This window comes from Tyto alba, unplaced genomic scaffold (assembly GCF_018691265.1).
Source record: "Tyto alba isolate M040663 unplaced genomic scaffold, T.alba_DEE_v4.0 Super-Scaffold_27, whole genome shotgun sequence".
In the NCBI taxonomy this organism is placed as follows: Eukaryota; Metazoa; Chordata; class Aves; order Strigiformes; family Tytonidae; genus Tyto; species Tyto alba.
This window is the reverse complement of record NW_024881301.1, coordinates 7378919-7401894: the sequence shown is the minus strand read 5'-3', so window position 1 is coordinate 7401894 and position 22976 is coordinate 7378919. Positions and strand designations below refer to the sequence as shown.

The 22976-nt window shown below is 36.8% G+C and overlaps 1 protein-coding gene across 2 annotated transcripts; it reads left to right on the top strand.

Annotated features, from left to right (window-relative positions):
* Positions 1-921: 921 nt before the first annotated feature.
* On the top strand, positions 922-20415 carry IMPACT (impact RWD domain protein). 2 transcript variants are annotated; one of them, XM_033001141.2, is made up of 11 exons: positions 922-1013; positions 1654-1782; positions 2546-2598; positions 3580-3642; positions 6864-6949; positions 8434-8562; positions 8845-8942; positions 13365-13438; positions 14983-15073; positions 18239-18373; positions 20212-20415. In XM_033001141.2, exons 1-11 carry the CDS (start codon positions 978-980, stop codon positions 20281-20283), a joined length of 966 nt encoding a protein of 321 aa, XP_032857032.2. In that variant the 5' UTR covers positions 922-977; the 3' UTR covers positions 20284-20415. The 2 variants fall into 2 exon arrangements, with proteins under 2 accessions (XP_032857032.2, XP_032857033.2); XM_033001142.2 differs by having other exon boundaries at positions 965-1013; positions 8848-8942.
* The last annotated feature ends 2561 nt before the right edge of the window (positions 20416-22976 follow it).

The window sequence follows — 22976 nt, the reverse complement described above, 5'->3', positions numbered from 1 at the left end:
CATACTTTGCACTCAAGCAGAAAGAGATCTTTACTGGTTAGTGCTGTCTCTAAAAGAGATACATCAATCTTGTCAATGTTAAATAAATGAATTGCATTTCTATAACTGTAATGAAAACTGCTTGGGACACCTATGATTTTTCTTCAATCCTTTTTTTGAAGAAATTATGTAGTAGTAAGAATGCCAGTTGCTCATTTCGAGTGACATAAATGCAAGGTAAAAATGACTATCTATAAAATCATCACTGAAATATGACTACTTATACACTTTATTTTAAAAAGAGGATGGAATGAGTAAGGCAAAAATACCACCAAGCAGGTGTCATCTTGACTCTGCATGAACAGAAGTTGATTTTGTAACAATTTATTAACGCTACACCTTGACGTAGTTATTTGGGCTATTTGCCGTAAGAATTTGGGACAGCAACTAAACCTAACCTGGATACAAACAGATCACTTGAGATCATTCATTCTGTCAGAAACACGCGAGAACGGTTCAGGGGTGTCCGGCTCTCCCGTTAAGTCTGTGAGTGCCCCCGAGCGGCCATCTCTGCCCTTTCGATCCTCGGGCCGGTTGGGCTCCGGGACGCAACAGCAACCGCACGGACAGACCAGCCAAAGAGGGAGGGAAGTAAGGGAGGGAGGGAGGGAGGGAGGGAAGTAAGGGAGGGAGGGAGGGAGGGAGGGAAGTAAGGGAGGGAGGGAGGGAAGTAAGGACGGAAGGACCACCGTCGCCATCCCCACGGACACCTACTGCTCGGCGGCAGCCGGTTTACCGCCACTGCCCCGCTGACAGACACTGCGCATGCGCTCGCCCGTCGCGGGGGGTGGTGTGGTGGTGGTGTGTGTTTGTGCTGGCGGAGGGAAGGGCAGGTAGCTTCGTTGCTGCTATTGCGCAAACTCCGCTTTCAGCGCATGCGCACACTGCCCCCCCGGCCGGGCGGCTGCCCGCCCTTTCCCTCTTCCCCGCGGGTACCGATGGCGGCCAACGGTGCGGACACGGCTCAGCAACAAGTGAGCGGCGGGGCGGGGGGTGAGGAGAGCTCGGGGAGTCACGGTCCTGCCGGGCCGCGGCCTCCCCGGGTGGGCGGTCAGGTGGTTTCTGGTGAAGCCCGGCCTTGTGAGGGGCTCCGTGCCCGCGGCGCTGCCCGAACGGCAGCGCGACCGCCTGTGACTGCTGCACCTTTGCGCTGAGGACCTGTTTTAGGTGTTTAATTTCTAGGTGGAAGGTGGCTCTCCGGTTTAGATGGGAATTTGTTGAATAACTTTGTTCTCTGTAACTCGGTAAGAGCCCGTACCAAGTCCGTGGGGTGTTTTGGAGGGGGATGGCCCAGCCAGGAGCAGCACCGATGGGGAGCTGTGGGGATGTGTTGTAGCTGCTCCCTGTCACTTTGCTCGCCGTGTCACAGCTGAGAATTGCGGGATTATCCGCAGAAAGGCAAAAACTGGTGTGTGCATAGGAGAACTGAGGAAAAGTTACTTAGGCTGTGAATCGGGACTGGATCCCAAATAGTTATGGCCTTCCAGTGTAGTGAATCTTGTCACATCTGTAAATAAACTGTAGAAGAGCAAGATTTAAAACTGATTGGCACACAAGGTTGCGGGCTTGTGGGGGGAGGGGTGTTAATTTCTTTTTGCATAATGCTTTTTCTAGATTGATGAAATTGAAGCCCTTTCCTCCATATATGGTGAAGATTGGTGTGTTGTTGATGAAGATGAAAAAATCTATTGCATTAAGATTAGTGATTGTCTGGATCAACCAAAATGGACCCTCTGCCTGCAGGTATAGTAATGTTAAGGAGTTTTGCACAGAATTTGCAGCTGGACTGATGCAGACAAAATCTTGTGCTTGCATGAAACCCTTTTAAATAGGATTCGGTATCTATTCATAGGGATTAAGGAGCTTTTGGATTGGATTCTGTGATAGACTTTTCAGTGATTTTTCCTGTACAGATGTCAATGTGCTTGCGATATTTTCAGTAGTTACATATCCTAATTCCACACCTGACAAAAAACTAATTTCAGTGTTTTTCTTCCATGACTAATTTAAAAAATATCTTTGATTTTACGTACACCTCAGTGAATCTATTGCAATTGCTTCTGGATTTACTTTCTGGAAAGTGTGAAGGCAAAATGAAATTCAGACCAACTTAATTGAGTAACTTGCTATTTATTGCTTCCAGTTCTGTAAATACAAAGCTTAGTTAGTAGAAGAAACACTGAAGTGTGAATTTAAGTGCAGTGCCACTTTTTAAGTCCAGTAATCATGTATGCATCTCCTTTCAGATTTTTACTGCGCTTTATTTTGCATGATGCTTCATCCATAAAAATTGCACCATGAAATATAATATTTGTATGCATTACCATTATTGGAATCCTAAATACAGATAGTCGGGTTTTCTTGTCATTCTGTAACAACATAGCCAACTATTTTCTTCACATATAACACTGATTGTAGTCCTAGTGCTGGACATCAGAGTCCATCAGTAAAATTTAGCTAACTGAGAGCAGTAGTCCAGTGAATACTTATCTTGAATTTCTTTCAGGTGATTTTGCCGCCAGGATATCCAACTGCAGAGCCACCTATTTATCAACTAAAGTAAGTGAAATTTTCTATCAAACATTCGTATTTCTTTTATGAATTACTACTTTTAACGAAACTTTAACTTACACTGTAAACAATCAATATGATCCTTGAATTAAAATATACTGGGGAGGGGGTATGTTTCCAGCAAGAATATTCTATTCTTTCTTGCAAGTTAATTTCATGGAGCTCCCTATGACAGTTTGCTCTCTTCCCTCAACTCTAATTCTTGCAGCATTATTTTATGGCAAGGCAGCAATTAGACTGTGGAGGAGTGGTGGCTGCTGCCTGTTGTGTTGGACAGTGATGTCTCCTCACTTCCTTGGGTGTATCCCTCTTGTCTGGATCCTTGTTTCAGATTGTAAGGCATGCTTTTCATTTGAGCACTGACTCTTGTTGGGATGGAGCCATGGCATGTACCATCTTCCCATTTTCCTTCCCTGCTCTCCCCTCATCTCCTGGCATGTAAAAGAGATGGGAATGGAGATGTATAAGCCAGACCCCTGATCTGAATGGTAGAGGGACCTGCACACATAGCCTATCTACAGAGTTTTGGTCAGCAGTATTGACAAGGCAATACAAAACAGTGCTGGTAAACTTGAGGCAAAATTTATAGTTTAACATGAGACCAGGAGGATGCAGGTAAAGGACTGAAGGGCCATTCTAAATGTAATAGGTACTGTGGTGCTGAAGGAGTTGGAAAGGTAAACTTAATAATATGTAAGTTGGTTCTGGAGTGATAACGGCCTACCATGCAAAATGAGAGCAGCTTTCTTACCTTAGAGGAGAAGAGGCAGCCCAAGATAGGAATCTTGAAGGAGAACTGGGTGGTCATGCTTTTACCAAGATGTTTACAACTGCAATCTTTTTAAGTGGGAGTGATTGACAATGTTTTATTTTCAAGGTGTTTGTCGCATTTATTTTAAAATTAATGTTTGTTGAGATGTGGGAATCAGTGTATGGACACAATTCTCATTGTATTTCTTTTCATTCTAGTGCCCCTTGGCTTCGAGGACAAGATTATATGGAACTAGCAAATAGCTTGGAAGAAATATATGTGTAAGTTAGAGACTGTGGAAAAGGAGACAATGTATTTTCAGTTTCATGCTCTTCTCAATATATGTTTTTGAAGTACCTGCATGAACTACTTACTAGTTGTGAAGTGATTGCTGCGGTAGCCATAAAACAACAAGTTTCTTTTATAAATCTAACAGGTAGAAATGCTGTGTATTTACAAAGCATATTGTTTAGATCTGGTGTTCTATAAGGATAGAAGTCTTCATTTGACTCCTAGTAGAAGAGACTCCCTTTAGAATCTATGAGATTGCTTACGAATTGGTGCTATGCAGTATAAGATTTCTACATTTATTCTGCATTTGAATGTTAAGCCGCAGGATATGAAAACGTTTGTGTCTTAGAGCACAAGTGGCAAAACAGTTTTTCTTAAACATAGCTAAGGGATAAGTAGGTTTTAAAACAAATTAAACGCATGTAGAATCTATTAACTATAGTCTGAAACATAGCGGACTGTTTATTGTCACAGTGTGCAGCTAACAACAATGCATAATGAGTGTATGAGAATAAATGGAACGTTTAGAAATACTCACATGGTTTTGAATTGCTGTAAAATTGGGGTAGTAAATGTAGTAATGTTATGTGGTTTATGTAGTTCTTTCATATCCCAAAGATAATATAAACTAAATGAAATGAAAATATGTCATAAGGAAGCATAGTCATGCCCAAAATGCTGGAATCTGAACATGCAGCATAACAAATGTTTCTTAATAACATAAAATAAGGAAGAAAGCACTTAGCTTGCATGAGGGTTTTTTAACTAATTACTCAGTTACTTTCATTAACTGTGTTTCTCATCTAATTCAGCAACAGATAATTAAAGCAAGTAAAATTGAACTTGAAGTGTTAAAAATGTACAAGGGTTGTAAGTGAAAAGTTCTATGGGATCATATTAAGCACGGTTGTTCGGTGGAGCAAAAAGGACAGAGATTGTCCTTAACTCTGTCCAGATTCATAGCATTTTCTGGAGTCTCTGCCAGAGGTACAGCTGCTGTAGGTGGTTCTTCAAATGTCCCGAGCATCCAGCACAAGTTACAACATGAGGACCGAGGGGTAGTGTGGCTGTGAAAAGGGTTTGGGTTGTTGTGTTGTGTTTTTTTTTTTTTTGTTTTTGTTTTTTTTTTTTTTTTTTTGTTTTTGTTTTTTTTTTTTTTTTTTTTTTTTGTTTTGTTTTGTTTTTTGTTTTTTTACTTTTTTTCTTTTATTTACCACTGCAATCTTGGAGGCTGTTACATTGTGCTAGTTAGATCAGTCTGGTGCAGCTCTGTTCGGTCTATATCAGTTGCTGTTTAGAGCCCTTGCTGGTCTCATCTAATTTTTGTTTGTTCAGCAGGAAATTAATGCATTTATACTTAAGGCTATATATAATTTTTGACTGTTTGAAAACCTTCTGGAGTAGTTGCTGATGTGCACAGTATTTGTGAAAGCCTTTTATCTATCCAGTGTCTAAATAGTTGTCAGATAAACAGAGGTACTCTGCACCATTTGCATTGTGTGTTACTAGGTTTCTAGTTCCTAGTGATCTAAATTGTAAAATTCTCCAGTCTAAACCAATATGAACTGTACGGTCAGTCACTTGTCTTCTTAACGAGGTAGAAAAATTGGATAATTATAGATCACAAGCCTGTTTTGGGAGACCAAAAGTTCTTGAAAATTTGGCAAATGTTTGGGTTTGATTTTTGTTGATTTTTTTTTTTGTTGTTTGTTTGTTTGTTTTTTTTTTCCCCTCCTTCCTTCCCAGATATTCTTCTGGTAAGACTTTTATTCAATAGAAAGCTTTGTTTCATGACTTATACACATGTGACAAGAAAAATAGCAGCATAGGAAGGTAACCTTTCAGACTAAACATAATTTGCGAATAGGCAGAAAATGAAATTGGGTTATAGCTGAAGAAATTACTATTTACTCGTGCAAAACAGAGGAGTCTTATTCATTGTGTAATGTCTCTCATTGTATCATTAAAATAAATGTAGTTCTTCATGTATTAAAGTAGTGCTTCAGTGTGATAAGAAGCAGCATGAAATCAGGGCCTTGAATTCTTCTGGAGTCTGTCCAGATTTTTAAGACAGAGCTACAAGTTTATAAATTCCTTATTTTTACTTGAATATTTTTCTTAAAATATGTATCTTTGTTTGAATTTCTGATTGTGTTCAGCAGTAGTGTTGTATACATTAAGCAAAGTAAAAGTTTAAAAATGCAGTTTTTTCACTGATTTGTACTTACATGGTGACCCAGATGGTGGCAGTAAGAATAAAATTAATGAGAAACCATGTTACCTACGGCCCTAAATCTTTAGTTTTGCTTTTGAGACAAGTATGCACAATTCATAAACATATTGAAATATAACTGCAAAGACAACTTTTCAGGACCCCATTTTAAATATATTTTGAGTTGTTTGGGTCCTGCTGCACATCAAGGCAGCATTTCTTTATCTCTGAGTATGCGCATAAGAAATGTGTTCACCCCATCCTCCCCCAGCACTTTAATACACCCCCGTGCCCCCTGACTGAGGACTCCTACACCTAAATCCTTACCACTGTCTCCTATAGGACTGCTTGTTACCCAGACCCTAGCGTATCAGTCCAGTGCTGTACAGGGTTTGCTGCCACTGGCCTGCTATCATAGTTCACGGAGGTCAGCCTCTGCTTTGTGTGCACTGACTGCTTGAGGGGGAAGAGAAGCGGGGCTGTTCCAAGGAAGAACCCCCCCTTCCAAACATGAAGGGAAAGAGTCCCCTGTGGCCACAAGGCGGCTGAAGAAGCTCACCCCTGGCAGTACAGTACTTTTTGTAGAGAAAACTGATCCAGGGCAAGCTCTAAGGCTAGACGTCCTAGCATAGTATTCTTTTGAAAATACTAAGGCCTGTCCAACTTTTCTCATGGTTGTTTTCACTTACCTTGGTGGCCAGAAAGTTTCTTTCAGTTGACCGTATTTCTTCAGCACTGGTGCTTTTAGTGTTAAAAAATAAATTAAAAAAAAAAAAGCACAAAAGTGCAAGCCACAGAGTATTTAATGATGCAGATATTATGTGTTTCATCCAGCAAACTACTGAGACAGAACTTTCCACAAGCCTGTCTAAGCTCTTTATCTCACTAGATTATAATGTTCTATTTCTGCATGTCTGAAATCTGTGTGTTATTTGGTGTACTTCCCAGCTGAAATCCACAAAAAATGATTCTTCATTCACTGTGAGTTTTAACTTCTAGACAGAACCTTGGTGAAAGTATACTTTATTTATGGGTGGAGAAGATACGAGACATTCTGATAGAAAAGGCACAGTCATCGGATCCAGGTACTTCAGAAAATACATGAGTTTTTCAGTTTACTTCTTGTTCAACTGCCAAGATAGACTTCATTACAAGTTGAAGCTTTATGCTCGGTTTTGTATTAGATCTAAATAACAGAAAACAACAGTCTTCAGTTTCATGGATTATTGTTTTACAGTGATAGCTTTTTAAAAGCAGTAGGGGATAAAAAAAAGGAGGGGAGTATCCTCAGTGAACTAGAACAAGGTCCTCAGTTCTCTCAGGAGCTAAATGACTTGCATGAAAGCAGTGTGCTGCACAGAGGTACATTATGCATTGGCCTCTGTTCTGCAAAGGAATCATTCATATCAGTAATTAATTTCTGGTGTTGAGTGCACTCTTGGAGGATTGGGATTAGCCTCAAGAGAAGATAAACTTCAGTGGAATATGCAGACAAATGACCAAGTATTCCATCTTAATTGCATTTTACTATATTGGGATGAGAAGTACATCATCACTAGAGCTGCAGTGATTCTTCTGCCGTTATTCTTATAGTGATAGAGTTTGTGTAAATTCACAGTTGTTTCAAAAAGTGATGGGGTTTTTTTGTTCATTAAAATGCTTAACTGCTATGAGATGTGTGACTGGCATGCATGCATGCATGCACTCATAGTAAAGGTAAATAGAAGCCTTTTTCTATTTCATGGATGTTAGCTTAGTGCCGTGTGGAATAAACGACTGAAAAAAAAAAAAAAAAGTATCTTTTCAGTGCTGCTTCATGATGAGGTCTAGTTTTAGTCTTTCAATAAACTGTATTTTGTTGCTATATCACAGACATTTTAAAAGTCATTTTTCATTGACATGACCAAAGGATTGGATACTGAGAAGTGAAAATTTTAGTGACATAATTGGAATTTTGTTGGGTATGTTGACAGCAACCTTGAGGCTTCTACTTAATACATCTAATAATTTTTCTAGGTCTTTTGAACATGCTATATCACTTCTTCTGGAAAATGTGTTTCTGTGTTATAGAAACTGCATCATGACCACATCATAGGCCCTCTAAATAGGAAGTTAGAATGTGATATATTAACTTGTCTCTATGGTAGGTTCCCTCTAAATCCAGTTGCCAGAGCACTAACTAAATGACTGGAGTTCTTGTGAAACATCAGATTATTTTGGTCACTAAATTCAGATTATGTTAGTGGTAGCATTGTAAATGTTTAATGGAAGTGGTAAACATTATCATTATTCTTAGAAATACTGTTAATTAGTATTGAAATGGAAGATACTATGCAAGGATTCCATAGCATGAGCACTGTATTCTTAATTCAAAGGAAGATTTTAGTTAATACTGGAATACGAATTTCTGGGTTTTGTTGTAATTCATGTTACTATTCTGCATTTTGTAATTTTTAGTGGCAAACTGATTTGAACTGAAAAGCCAGAGATTTTTGAGAAAAAGAATTTGAAATTTTGTCTTGTCTTGCAAAAAACTGTGTAATAAATTCTGCTACTTGCATCTTAATAGAACCAGATATTAAGAAAACCAGTGAAGAAGTTGATGGAGACGATGGAGATGATTTTCTTCTAGACTACCAGCCCATTCAGGAAGATTCAATTAAAATGTTAAACTACATCACATCTGAAAGTCAAGAAGGTAAAAAATATGCCCTTGTTAGTTTTGATGAAATAATTTAGGAGAGAGAGGCTTTAAGATTCTGGTTTTCTACTCAGTTTTTGAGTAAAATTAGTAATATTAAAATGATAATAAAAATTAATAACAGTTGTAAAAAAGAGAACCTTTTTGGTGGTTCTCTATGTCGTCTTGTGTACTTTAACAAATCCCTTTCCTGAAGTTGAGACATTCTTTGCTTATGTAGCCATATACATTCTTCCAGTACCCTTAAAAGAAAACAAACACTTCCTTGTTTGTGATCAGTAGATGAAGAACTGCCGTCCATACATCATGGAAACCCAATCACAGATCGAAGGAGTACTTTCCAGGCACATCTGGCTCCTGTGGTGACACCCAGACAAGTTAGTAGAGATCAATTCTACTCTTTTTGTCTGTATTTTGAGCTTGACAAAACATTACTGAAGGACTTGGGATTAGCCAAATATGTCTGTCTGTCTTTGCATCTTCATGTTCTAATATTGTCTGAGTAGTCATCAGTTTCCCGCTTTCAGTATCAGCTAAATAGCTCTAAACACCATCTCTGCAGTGCTTCCTGCTATTCTGTACCATTACATGCATTAGATGTAAGAATAAGAACATCAAAATTTGACTTTTGGATGTTGGCAAGTTTATCAAGGTATTTGGAAGCTACTGAGTCTACCATGTGTTACTTGGAAAATGGGTTTATGTATGTTTTCTCTCTTTCTGAAAGGAATTATGTTAAAAAATACTCTTGGATAATGCATAAGTAAATCTTTATTGTGACCTAAGTGAGAGGGGTAAACATTTTTCTAGAGTTGTATTTGCCTACAACTAGAAAAAAAAGTCTGCAGTAGTTACTGTCTCTTATTGGAATCATTGGTGAACGTAGACCTAGATAGAGTGCTAGAAAAGGGCAGGTACCTTTAGTTTCCCATCATGCTTCCCCTCTTTCAGCAGTTTAACACATGGTAAAGAAAGTATCCTTGTGATTATTGTTCCTATTTTGTTTTTTTTTTTTAATCCTTTGTGGAATTTGTCCTGTTGCTTCTTGCACCAGAATTAACTTTCAGAATCAAGAGTGTTGTATATGAAAATACTCCTTCCTGTGTTTGCAGTGAATCAGTCACTCATAACTTCCTTTGTTGCACCTCTCCACCTTTTCTGTGCAGTTGGATTTTACAGACATCTGTCATATTTTATAGACCTTACTTTTCTGTTTCCTGGTCTGAAGATGCCCAGTCTTTTTTGGTACATGTAACATATGCCGTAACCTTACTGAGATGCAGGCTAGAACTATACACAACCCTGAAGATGCAATCACTCCATGGATTTATAGAGTGGTGAAGAGTTTTTTCTGTTTTCCGTGGGTTTTTTCCTGGTAATACCTTTCAGTTTACTTTTTTTCCCTGTACTGAGAACTGAGCTGATGTTTTCATAGAAACATCTGTTATAATCCCAAGATCTCTTTCTGCAAATGCTCATAACTAGTTTGGAGTCACTTTGTACATCAGTTTGCATCTATTAACATCAGTCTCCTTTGACAATCTCTGTTCAGTGGGGAAACTACTGATCTTTTCATCTTTACTTGTTAACTGAGAGTTAAACCTTGAGAGGATTTTCCTCTTTCCTTTTATTGAATCCTAGCTTTTATTTTAAGAATTTTTGGTAAGGGATCTTGTCAGATGCTTTTTGAAATTCCAAGTAAGCTAGATCTACAACATGCTTAGTGACTGAAAGAATATTGACAGGGTTTTGAGGCATGTTTCTCTGTACAAGATCTGTAATGTTTTAAGCTGTCTGTGCTTTTTGGGTTTTGCTTCCTCCTCATTAGTTTGCCTAGTATGGCCATAAGACTTGTTGGTCTTTAGTTCCCTGCATCCTTCCTGGAATACTTTTGAGATGTTGGTATTGCATCAGTCACCTTCTGCTGCAGAAACAGTTTTAACTGGCAGGTTAGATACCTTAACTACAGTTCAGCAGCTTCATTCTCCAATTCCCTTTTACATAATAACTTTTACATAAATATGTTCTGGTTTTGCTGATTTATTTGTGTTCATTTTAACAGTTTGCTCAACCTTATTCTGTGGTGAGGCTCTACTGTATCATCCTTGCCTCACCTTTTAGGTTCATATATACTGTATGTTCATTTAGGTTTTTGTGCTACAGCTGTATCTTCTTTTAAGTGATTCTTTTATATCTATTACATTCATCTGCTGACAGTAGAGATCTCTGATAAGATTCAGCTTCTTATGTGTTTGAAGAAATAAATTATTATTAATTTTATTTTTATACCTTCAAAAATGTGCTGTGCTTTTCACATCTATCTTGTCATCTACCTTATTTTTCTCTATCTGGGTACAACTGGAACTTTTTTGAACACACTTTCAGCTTTTCTGAGCTGCTCTTTTACTGCTTGCAAAGTGAAGTAATTTTATTCATAAGGTTAATGTGGAATAACGCAGTGTTTTAAAATACTCAGTACATTTCCATTTTCACTGAAGTAGTACTGCACTTCAGGGGCTTTCTTAGCTGTACTCAGTCCCTTATCAACTGTGAGTCCCTATGAACTGTGTTGCATTAGAAAGGGAAGAATTTGGAATCATTGGCTTCATGTCTTTTTTTCATTTTAAAAAACTCTTGCTCTTTGATCATGATTTATGAGTAAGATTGTTCCTACTTATGAGGAAGTCTGTAGCCACAGGCATGGGTTTCCAAAAGGACAGGTCTGTGTCAAGAAATAGTACTCACTTAAAGCAGCTTAGTAATTTCCCTTTTGCATGCAAAGACATTCTTAATTTATTTTTTTAAAAGCCAACATATTCTCAATAAACCTAGGATTTCCCGTCAAGATTTCCTGATGCATGGTTAGTGTAAAGACAGAGCAATTCCCCAAGGGTCAAATCCATCTTGTTTCACAGAGTCTTGCTGTACAGTGTGGGTGATTGGTCTTCAGACGGCAGGGAAGCTTTCCTGTGGTATGGACTAATTTTTCTGAAAGCAAGCTAAAAGAGGTGAGGAATGGGGTAAACACTACACCTCTAGTGAAAGCTAGCTTCTTTATCAGTTGAAGAGATTAGTATGTGCCCATATTACTTTATCTGCATAATCTGCAATTATATTTATCAATATTTTAAGACAGTACACAGATTGCTGCGTAGATTCCTTTATTGAGTGTTTTTAATAGTGGAACTTAACTTCCAATGTAGATTTCAGTAATGATAGCCTGAGTAATGCCATGGTTACTTACGTAACAGAATATATTACCGTAAACTTCATGGGGCAAAGAAAGTAATGGGCATATTTTGGTTAGCAGGCTATATTTGGTACCATTGCCTTTCCTTGTCTCAATTTGGCTTATTCTGACATTTAAAATCTATGTGGTTCTTGGACTTGACATTGATTTAGTAAGGTGGGATGAAGAACTGATCTGTTGTTTAATCATCTTGTATCTTTTATGAGCAGATGTCTCACTGATGTGTAGGGAATTACATCCCTAATTTCCTAAAGCAGGAATAATAGAGAGGGGAACAGCAGGAAGAAAAAGGCTCAGGAGCTACAACAGGAAAAAAGGATAAACTGTTGTTTAGCTGTAAGATGCCTGTCTTGGAGATTCATTTCTAATACATACACATAATGAATTTTTAAGGTATGTTTTTAGGAGCCTGGTAGCTGACAAAAAGGTAATATCAGAGGTGATGATCACTTCATGTGCTTTGTACCCGAAATCTATGTATTGAAACATATTTATAAAAGTGTATTAAGTACTGTAAGTTGTCTTCAATATTCCCTTTTAGGGGGAGAAAGGGAGAAAACAGGTATCTGAAGCAACATTCTTTGTTAATAATAGGAGTATTTTCATTGAGGTGATTTTTGTAAGTTGCATTTTTTCCAGAAGAATTGGAAATAACACAGTATAGCTAAGGCAGATATTAAATATGTATATTGATTACTCCTCAGAGACATTTTTCTTTGGAGTGGAAGGCAATTTACTTGCCAAGCATGTTTTCCCAAGCTTTCTGAACTTCAGTAATGTTTTGCTCCAAGTAATATTAATTTTGTATTAGGTACTAAAACAATGTGTTGATCAAAGCTCTCCTTCCTGCCAGACCAAATTGGAAAGGGTTGAACAATTGCTAGCTTGTTTAATTAGAAACAGAAGATGAACGGATATTGATAAATGCTTTGAATTTGGTACTGCTTAAGAGCAGAGAGATGGACATGGTGAGAATATCTGTTTTCTGGGAAATACTGACACTTCCAGACCCATAAAAGAACATTTTTTTTACTATTCTTTCTGTGAAATAGAAACTCTGAAAAAAAGTATGTTTGAGGAAAAAACTTGAAATGTAGTAGAGCTTTCTAAACATCATGTTTTTGTGACATAGATAAAAGCAGTGTGTAATGGGAAAACATATGTCAATCTGTGTTATGTTCCAGCTTAATGTTATAGTTGAAAAAAGTAAGCAGGTGTATTTGATACTTAATACTGATTAAAAATATTTTCTACATTTTACTGTCTCTCTTGTTTAGTAAAGCGATTTGACACTTCAGCAAAAACATGTACACAAGGTACAAATTCAAGGAACAGATGTTTTCAATATCCCAGAAAAATGATTTGAAACTAGCATGTGGGTACTGAGAAGCTACTTTTGAGTTACCACACTGAATATTTAATTCTCTTTAATATAAAGTGTAAAACTGTTTCATTATAGTATTACAGAGATGTTCTTTTAGTGGTAGTATTGAGATGGTGTGTATGAAATCCCCATTATAAAAGGAAGCTTATTTCTGTTTTTTCAAAGGTAAAGAGAGTTATTGAAAAATTATATGAGAATAAGAAAATTGCAAGTGCTACCCACAACATATATGCATACAGGTGAGAGATGAATAGTGGTTTTATTATTTTTTTTTTTTTTTCAGTGTTTTTGACAAATGAGTGCAGGGACATGAGAAAAGCAAAATCCATCAAAGAAATTCCTTGTTATTGAATCTTTATAGGAGTATGTTTCTTATTTGTATGGTAAAGGTTTTAGACTTTATTTTGAATTTGAGGTCAAGAAAGTAGAACATATAGTGGGAAATACATTAAGATAGTAAAGCAGCGTTAGGAACAAAAAAAGCCTAAACGTGGATTTGAACATGTGTTGTTATACTTTGTATAGTATGTGTGAGCATGGAAATGCTACATCATCCTGAACTAAATGTGTTTTTACTTGGGTGAAGTAATTTTTTTTTTTTACCTCAACCTTACATTTAGAAATAGCTGAACATTTTTAGTTGAAGTAAGAGTTGAAACAGACAGACTGATGCAGATACGTGGCATATGAAGTTTCAGCTGAAATATGAGAAAACTCAGAGAAAATGAGGAAAAGGTAAAAACGACTTTGACAGGGGTCTGTCTCTGACAACTTCTGTGAATACAGCTTATGTGAAATGAAATGGTCTTAGTCCCAGTGGTGATGTACATTTTCTGAGGAATATAAGTGACAGTAAAAGGAGCCCCTTTCATTATTGGAGGAACCAGTCATCTGAAAAAGCATGTATAGGCACTGATCCCTTTATGCACATCCTGGTGTGATCCTAATGAAACATGAAAAAAGAGCAAGTGAAATCTTACTTTACCAAAAAGTCTACCTAAGTAAAAGGCTTCTGTAAAGAAGGAGTTTCTATTGTTGCTGATGATCTGACTTCTTTCACTCGTCCTATCTAAATACACTTCAAAAAAGCAACAGAAACATACTTACTGATTCATTTTTGTCATCTGGTACCAGAAGCCTCTTTGTCATTGTGTCATGTGTGTTAACTAAGTTCAGAAGTTATGAAATCAATTGGTAACAAACAGTAGACCTCTGAACATTAGTTCTGGAAAATTAGATGTGGGCAGCTGTCCTTTATATGAAACAATACACCCGAAAATTTCCTGGAGTGTTCCCTGGGAAAGGAGATGGCATGGAGAATCTGAAGGCAAATTTCAGTAATAGTTTCACACTGCTGCTGAAATACAGACCTAACTAATTATCCATAATATTTTTATCCAAGTTCTTCCAACTTGTGGATGTGTACCATAATTTGAACCTATATCTGATAGAGTTGGTTTCAGCTAGGTGTAGCTGTTAGGCTAAAAGCATAAGGATTTTTCTGATTAGGGACTTCACACTGGTAACGACTCTGGACTTAACCTGAAGTAGCTAACATCTATATAAAAGCTTCTCAAACCTTGCTCTATTGTACAGATAAATATTTGTGATTTACCCTAAGCCTCATCCTGTTTTCATGTAGGTGTCCTTAGTAGAGAAGTAGAATTGATACATGTCTGAAAGGTCTCTGAGACTTCATTGATCATGTAAAAATGTTAGTTGATTGATATTTTTTGAATATGTTTTATGTTCTTTGTTTTTTTTTTTTTTTATTCTTTTGAAGAATATACTGTGAAGCCCAGCAGACATTCTTACAGGATTGCGAAGATGATGGGGAGACAGCAGCCGGTGGACGTCTTCTTCATCTAATGCAGGTTATATGAATTAATCTGACTTCTGGAAGTCTTGAACAGATTTTAGAAATTACTACAATGCAAATAAACTTGTAGAAGATTATTTTAATTCATGCTGTGCGTGTAGCCAAATAAATGATTGCTTTCTCAAAGGTGAAAGAAAAAACACTAGATGGTTGCATACATGTAGTAAACTGGGATTTCCAAGGCTTGGATTGTAGAAACAAGTAGTGTTTCATAGGTGGTAGTAATAGTTTGAACGGTTTAAAAGATAATTAAGTTTTGATTCCTATGCTTACAATATGGTGTAAAGTATATAGAAAATGAAGACTAAAACTGATTGACAGGACACAACAGCTGACCTATGCACAGCCTTTCATTCAATTTCCTTGAGTATTTGTAATAAAAGGACACATATTTGAACTTGCAGAGTAGAGCTTTAAATGCAAAAGGTAGTGGGAGTGAAGGAGTTAAGTTCTTTCAATCATTTAATATGGCTTTTTTTGTGCTGTTTCCAGTTCTGGGTCCATAGCCCTCATATATATTTTAGTTTTCAATTGTTGAAATAATATTTCCACATCAAAGTTGCTACTAAATGTGAATTAAGATAATTTTTTATTCACTGGCATGGTGCAAGCCCTAGTAAAACCATAAAGAAAATATAACTACAGGGGACAGCTGGATACATCTTACACAGTGCCTCAAGTCACTTAGCAATATCAGCACACTAATTACTGTTTTTAATTTTGATTTTTAGATTGAAGTCCCCTTCACAACAGGGGTTTTCTTTTCCCATCCTTTATTTGCTTGCATATTCTGTTGCTTCATGTGTTGTACTCTTATTCCTGGGGACTGTTTTACAGCTTTGTTTTTTCTTAATTTTTTTCGAAGCTTTTTTTTTTTTTTCTGAAAACAAAAAAATATAATTGATGGAAATATTTTGACATTTTAAATTTAGAACTTTTTGAAACTTCCTAAGTAACTCAAACCTGACTGGGGAAGGAAAGCTTATGTTATGTAATATATGTAAGTCTATGTGATAAATGTGAAAACATTATTGTAATAAAAATAATGTTAAGAAACAACTTTTCAGTTACTGTACCTCAGTTTGTCCTGAGCTTATCAAATTTGTCTCTGCATGCTAATGTATGCTTTTGAAGGCTGTCAAACTTACAGTGTATAGGAATTCCATAAAAATCCAGTTTAGAAGATGACATGAAGTTTCCCCTTTCAAATATGAAGGTGTCTAAATCATATGGGTCATTTCTCTCTATCGGTAGTTACTGCGAATATTTCTGTTTTGGAAGAGTACTGCTGTAGGGATCAGAGAAGTGCAATTTTCACCTGTAGGAAAAGATTAAAATAGTTTATGGGCTGATTTCTAGATGTTCATAGGTCTCATAGTTTTTCTGTTCTGAGCACTTTTGACATATAATACAAGCATGAAAATTAGTTGGCTGAACACACTTGTTATTGCCGTACTTATAGTTCTTCTTTTGCAATAGAAATCTTATCTCGTTTCAGATAAACCTAGCACTTCAGTCAAGATAGCATTTTCCGGTTACAAGAAACTGTACTTTAGATTGATTCTTTTGAACTTAAAGTTAGAGTTAAAAAATTTCCCAACCCTGTTTGGCATCCTGTTTACTGTGAACAGTTGCTATACATAGAGTTTATGGTTGATGTGTAAATGTAGAGATGAAAGTGCCCGTCACAAAACCTGCCCCAATCCTTTTTTTTTTTTTTTAAAGTTACCCTTTTCATTTGAAAAGTCTAAGAAAATTAACATTTTCACAAACAATGATAGCATCTTCTAATAATAGTATTGTTCAAATTAGTAAAATGTATCTATTTTTCTCTTTAATGAAGACAACGTATGGTTGTTAAGGTGCTTTACTGATATCTAGCTTTTAAGGGATTTTACTCGCCTTCACCAAACCACCCTGATATCTTGCAGACCACAGTGTTTTTGCTCAGCCTTATGCAAATAAAGCTGTGTTTGTTCTGGCTGGCTCCAGGCCACCTGGGTGCATTAGTGTAGTACTGCGCAGGACTTGAGAGAAAGCTGTTTGTAAGTGAAGACCTGCCACGGAGATTTCAGATGCTTTTGTTTGAGGGACAAATTTAGGATCGTGGTCACTCATCACACAAGACTAATTTGAGCAAAAATGCGAACTGGTGACTGTCACTACACATTTCCATGCAGTAATGTATATCTTGTATTTTGACAAGATGTGTGGTTCTCTCTGATACTTAGTTGGCATTCCCTGTGTTACTGGTGTTTGCTGATGATGGGGGGTTCTTGAGGAAAGAATTGCTGTAAGGAAGAATAAATGCTAGTTTTCAAGTCTAGTCAAATCATGTTTAGATTTTGTGAAAAGTAAAGCTGTTGAAGGCCTTCCACATTTCTTGTTTTTAACTGCAGTAAAATCATCACTTCCGTTTAACTCTCTACTTGATTTTGTTATTCACAGCCTTTAAAAAGCTATATAAAGGTCATTTAGTTCCTTTCAGTCCTAATTGCTAATTATTTCATGTTGTGTGAACTTTATAAATGCCTTTTTGAATTCAGAAAGCAACTGCTTGGTAATAAGGGACTGAGACTCAAACCTGGAAAATTCAGAGCTTTTTGTGTATGGTCCAGGTGCTGTTGCTAAGTCCTGCACATGACAACAGTACTAGCTTATGGCATTTTTGGTATCCATATGTATAATGCCTGTCTCCTGGCTGTTATTAACCTCATCCACCAATACTTCCAAAAATGTGGGTAGGCAGTTTGCTTAGTGACAGAGCTTGTCTGGCACTAGTTCATCATATTGAAGAACAGTAAATGTAACTCAGTAATTTTCCCTTTAAGTAATGCCTGACGCTTTTGACACACGGATGAGCAACTGTAGTGCCCATGAGATAGCTTTGTGACCTTTCTGAGGGGTGTATTGACTCATTTTATTTTTAATTTACCTTTGGGTAGGAGCTTGGAGAGGGAAACTTACCACAACTGCTGACTTATTATTATTTGTTACCTTCTGATAACATATGTGTGACACAGACCTGACTGTAAGTTCTTCTTAAAAATGCAAGATAGTAGACTTTTCCCATGTTTAAAATTGGTGTCAACAGTAAAACTAGTTCAATTAAAATAACAACTTTTCTTTCTTTCTTTCTTTTGTCTTCTATTTAAAACAGATTTTGAATGTCCACAATGTGTTAGTTGTGGTATCCCGCTGGTATGGAGGTATTCTCTTAGGACCAGATCGCTTTAAACATATAAACAATTGTGCCAGAAATGTACTTGTGGAATACAACTATGTGCCTTCAGTGGTAAGTTTCTGCCAGTTAGAATGAAGGCATTTGTATGTGAACTTGTATAAGTCGTCACTGTTAGATGAAGCCAGAAGAAAAGTAATACTACTTGTGTCATCCTCTGGTTGTTTTGATGAACTGATCGTGTACATAGGATCAGTGCAAAGGCTCACAAAGAACTTCCAGAGAAGTTAGTGAGCTGGCTTCTAAGTGTGAGGTGTGCAACGGAAGGGTGGCAGAAGTTGAGGGCATTGATCCAGAACGCAAATTTGAGACTGGAGGGGAGGATGGGAAGGAGAAATGCCTCTTCCTGTGTGTGCAGAAAATTGAAAGCTGCTGCTTCTTGTGCTTAACTGTGCCAACCAGTTCTAGTGTATAGGCAGACTGAGCTTGGGAATCACTGTAACTAGTAGGCATTTTAAAAATTTAAAGCTTTGTTAGACCCGAAGAAGTTTTCAGAATTATAGACACCATTAAAAAAAAAAGTCTACACTAGAAATATTCAAACAAAGTAACATGAACTGTTACAGAAAGGATTATGGGAAAATGCTTCAAAGGAGCTTAAATAACAAAGTTCCAAATGTCTTCAAAATGGCATTTTATTTCTTAAGGGATTTAGGTCATTTAATCATCTAATATTATTGTTTTTCAACATTTCTTCATCCTCAGAACAGCATATTAAATATGTCTATGTACACTATAGTATGTAATTGCTAACAACAGAATGTTTAAGACAGTAGGAAATAACTACTAATTGACACTTGAAAAAGTATCCAACTGTCAGTTTTCTCTTTTATATGAAAGTATCTAAGATTGCTGTGGCTGAAATCTGAGCATTCTTCCCCATTCCTCCCCCTGCAATTTTCAGTTACTTGCTTTTGGCATTTTAGAGGTGCTTGTATATACTTAATGATTTACCTTCTTGGCAGCTTGTCAGTATTGCTTTATTTGAAAACGTTGCTCGTAAAATAAAAGGAAACTAACAAGATTTTAAAATATTTACCCTCACGAGAACGTTTAGTACCAAAAATTACTTCTTTTTTTTCTAATTTTGATGACTTTAAACAGACTGTATTTCTTTATTGTGTATTAACAAATGTATTTTATTACCAGTGTCCATCAGGAAAATAACAGATGGAACTTATGGTAATTATTATTCTAGTACCATAGATGTGACTCTTGGAAAAAGTATTCTTTTAGCTAACTCTCTTCAGAACAGCAGAGTTCAAACATCCTGTTAGGGTCTGTTTCCCTTCCATGTGCAATAGGTAGAAGGGAGTAGATTAAAATGTCCCAGGTTCTGTCAGATGTAGTGGCAGATTCCTTCACCATTTGGGGGAGTGCTTGCAATGAATGCCTACTGAAGAAAAGTCTTGTTTTTCAGAACTGGCAGTCAGAGTAACAATGTTGATTCAGCAAGAGTGGCAAAATTTTGTTTTTACCAGTGTAGGTTTGTTTCACTTAGGGAAGCTGTCTTAATGTTCTGGTGTGCAGTATATTTCTTGATAAGGCCACATGCACACTAGAAGGAGTTCTACATTGTAGTGTAGAAGTATTCCTATACTGATAACCTCTTCCTTGAATAGAAATGGCTTAGATTATTTTTGCTTTATATGCAAAATATACATTCTATGTCTATAATTTTATCATTGGTGAAGGCAGAAGTTTCTAAATAGCAAGATAAGCAGATTAATGAAACTGAGTGGATAAATATTATACAACTCAAAGTTCCATAAATTCCAGTGAACTATGAACACTATTAATATTAAAAATAATTCTCATCGGTGACCTTGAGAGAATACTCATGGTATACAAGAATGTTGTTTAAATTTTGAAATGCTTCTTTTTCATTTCAGGAAGAGTCATCTAAACAAGCAGGAAAGAGCAAAAAAACAAGGAAAGAAAACAAGAAGAGAACAGAGCACTAATTTATTTTTAAAAATTGTAAAAGATTATTTTGCACATATTTATACAAAGAAAGCATGGATGTTATTGCCTTATCCAATACAAAAGAAATTTTGTATTCAAAAGAGAATTCAGTAAAGCTATAGATATATTTTCATCTTGTTCTGTGATTTCTTCTGCTGTTCTGTTAAGTAGAGCTTAGACACGTTTTCCGTGTTCTCACACATTTCAGCTCCTTGTTATGATGGCATTGCAACATCTGGAACCATTTCCCCATCTCACCCCCTCCCATTGAATGATGGTTGACTAATTTAAAATGTGGATTACTTGTCTTCTCCATTCCTGGTTATGAACTCAAACACCTGTCTTGTGTTAGTCATTGAATTCCCTGTTTTGGTGTATTGAGGGTGAGACTGGAGTCATTCATAGACCCAGTTACTTAAGAAGTTTTAGGTTTTCTCTACCTAAAAGGAAGGCATGTGGCCCAGTGCTATATGGCCTTGGAGAGCCTGGTCCTGCCTATTCAGTTCTTGATCATGCTAGATAGGGCCTGTTTGATGACATAAGAAAGACTGAACATGGATGATGAACTAAAATGGGGAGAAATTGCCCCAGAATTTCTTTGAGGATCGTTCTCTGACTGTTGGGCCTCTAGGAGCCTGTTAAAAAGCTGAGGATTAAATGTATAATTAAATGAACCAGTGATTTCAACAAAGAGTATGTGGATTTTGAAATTGGACTGTTACAGCTAGTAGTGAGTAGTACTGAACACTGCAAAGTGGCTTCTATTAATGTATGTTGTGGTTTATGCCCAGCTGGCAACTAAGCACCATGCAGCCAATTGCTCACTCCTACCCCACTCAGTGGGATGGGAAGAAAAATTTGAAAAAAAAAAAAAAAAATTAAAACTTGTGGGTTGAGATAACAGTTTAATAAATGAAATAAAATAAAGTATAATTGTAATGCGAATGGGTATAACAAAAAGAGACAAATGAAACGGAAGGGGAAAAAACTTCCAACAAATGATTCACAGTGCAATTGTTCATCATCTGCTGACTGATAGCCAGCCACTTCCCGAGCAGTGATCCCCCGTCCTGGTCAGCTCCCCCAGTTTATGTGCTGAGCGTGATGCTCTGTGGTATGGAACATCCCTTGGGCCAGTTGGGGTCAGCTGTCCTGGCCAGGCTCCCTCCCAGCTCCTTGCCCACTGGCTCGCTGGCACAGCACAGGAAAGTGAAAACTCCTTAACTTAGGGTAAGGCTACTTAGCAACAGCTGAAACATCCTGTTATCAGCATTGTTCTCACACTAAATCCAAAACACAACGCTGTAACAGCTACTAGGAAGAAAATTAACTATATCCTGGCCAAAACCAGGACAGTGTAGAGTGGGATAAAACCAAGTGTTAACAATATAATCATAAACACTTGAATTTTCTGCTCTTTTATGACTACCTTCCAAATTTTCTCTAATGCATTACAGAAAAACTAACGGGATCTTTTGTTAGTTAATTGTCGTATTGCTATTTAGATGAGATTTAATTTTTATTTTGTTTTTTTTTAACATTCTCTTGGTAACGTTCACTTGGGGATGATGGACTTTAATGACTTTAATGGACTTTAGCTTTTTTTTTCTTTTTTTTTTCTCAAGTTAATTTCTAAACTTTGTGATCCATTGATTTCCAGCTGAGTCACAGGTTCTTTCTTAGGTTGGGTAGACCTTATGTAGTTTGCTCATATAGTAAAGTCAGGGCTGTGACTGTTTTTAATGATGTTTCCTTAGTGGCACTTACATAGTTTAAAGGTGTATTTGGAAGACTAGAGCTTATTTGACCACCAGTTTGATACACATCTTCTTTGCTGATATGTTCTTATACTGAACTGTTCATTATAGTTCTCCAGCATGGATACCCCAGAAAACCTTTCCCAAACTACATCTAATCAGAGTGACTACTCCAGGGTTTGATACAGCAACAGAGATTTTCCTTAACAATTTCTGTACCTTGAAAAGTACCACTAAAAAATACGTGATATAAAAAAAAATTAAAAATTGCTGCTGATTCTCTGGCAGATGTGTCCTAAATTGATTTACTGAAACAATATTATGCAGTTATATTGCCTTGTCTGCATAGTGATGTTTTTTGGGGTTCAGCCTTAGCACCTGTACTTGTGATAATAAAATGGCATTCCTCCCAGGGAAGATCTATATATTACAGCATGTAGTAGCCCTGCGCTTTTTGGGTTGCACAAGTATTTCTTGTTCATAGTTTAGCTGGTTTACGGACAGATTTTGTTAAAGTAAAAATGTTGTCATTCAATTCCAGTACCTTATTGACTTAATTATTCCAACGTTTCTGTTTCTTTTATGAAAGCTTGAAATTGTAGCAATTACTTAATACAGGAAGCAGGTGTAGTGTGAGAAGTTACGCTGCAGCTGCCCAAGATGCAATTCCATTCGTAGTAATGTGTGTTCTGTTTCCAAAGAGTATCTTTTCAGCTTTGAACGCTCAGAATCAACAAGAGATTCTGAAGGTCTGAGCTTTTTGGATGTTCAGTCTGAGGTATGTGAACCTAGGCGTCTGATTTTATTTTTTTTTAACTACTGTTTTTTTCAGAAAGTACTGATCCTTGTCTCCAAGAATCTCATGTTTCAGTGTTGTGAGTTAGCAAGAACTAAAACCTCAAAACATGAGAAAAAAGTTGTTGATAACTACTTGC

Excerpts from the sequence above, each read along its gene's own strand:
- IMPACT (XM_033001141.2), top strand. The coding sequence starts at position 978 with ATGGCGGCCAACGGTGCGGACACGGCTCAGCAACAA. Across the intron at positions 1,783-2,545 it reads AATGGACCCTCTGCCTGCAG|GTGATTTTGCCGCCAGGATA; the intron begins GTATAGTAATGT and ends AATTTCTTTCAG. Across the intron at positions 13,439-14,982 it reads CACAACATATATGCATACAG|AATATACTGTGAAGCCCAGC; the intron begins GTGAGAGATGAA and ends ATTCTTTTGAAG.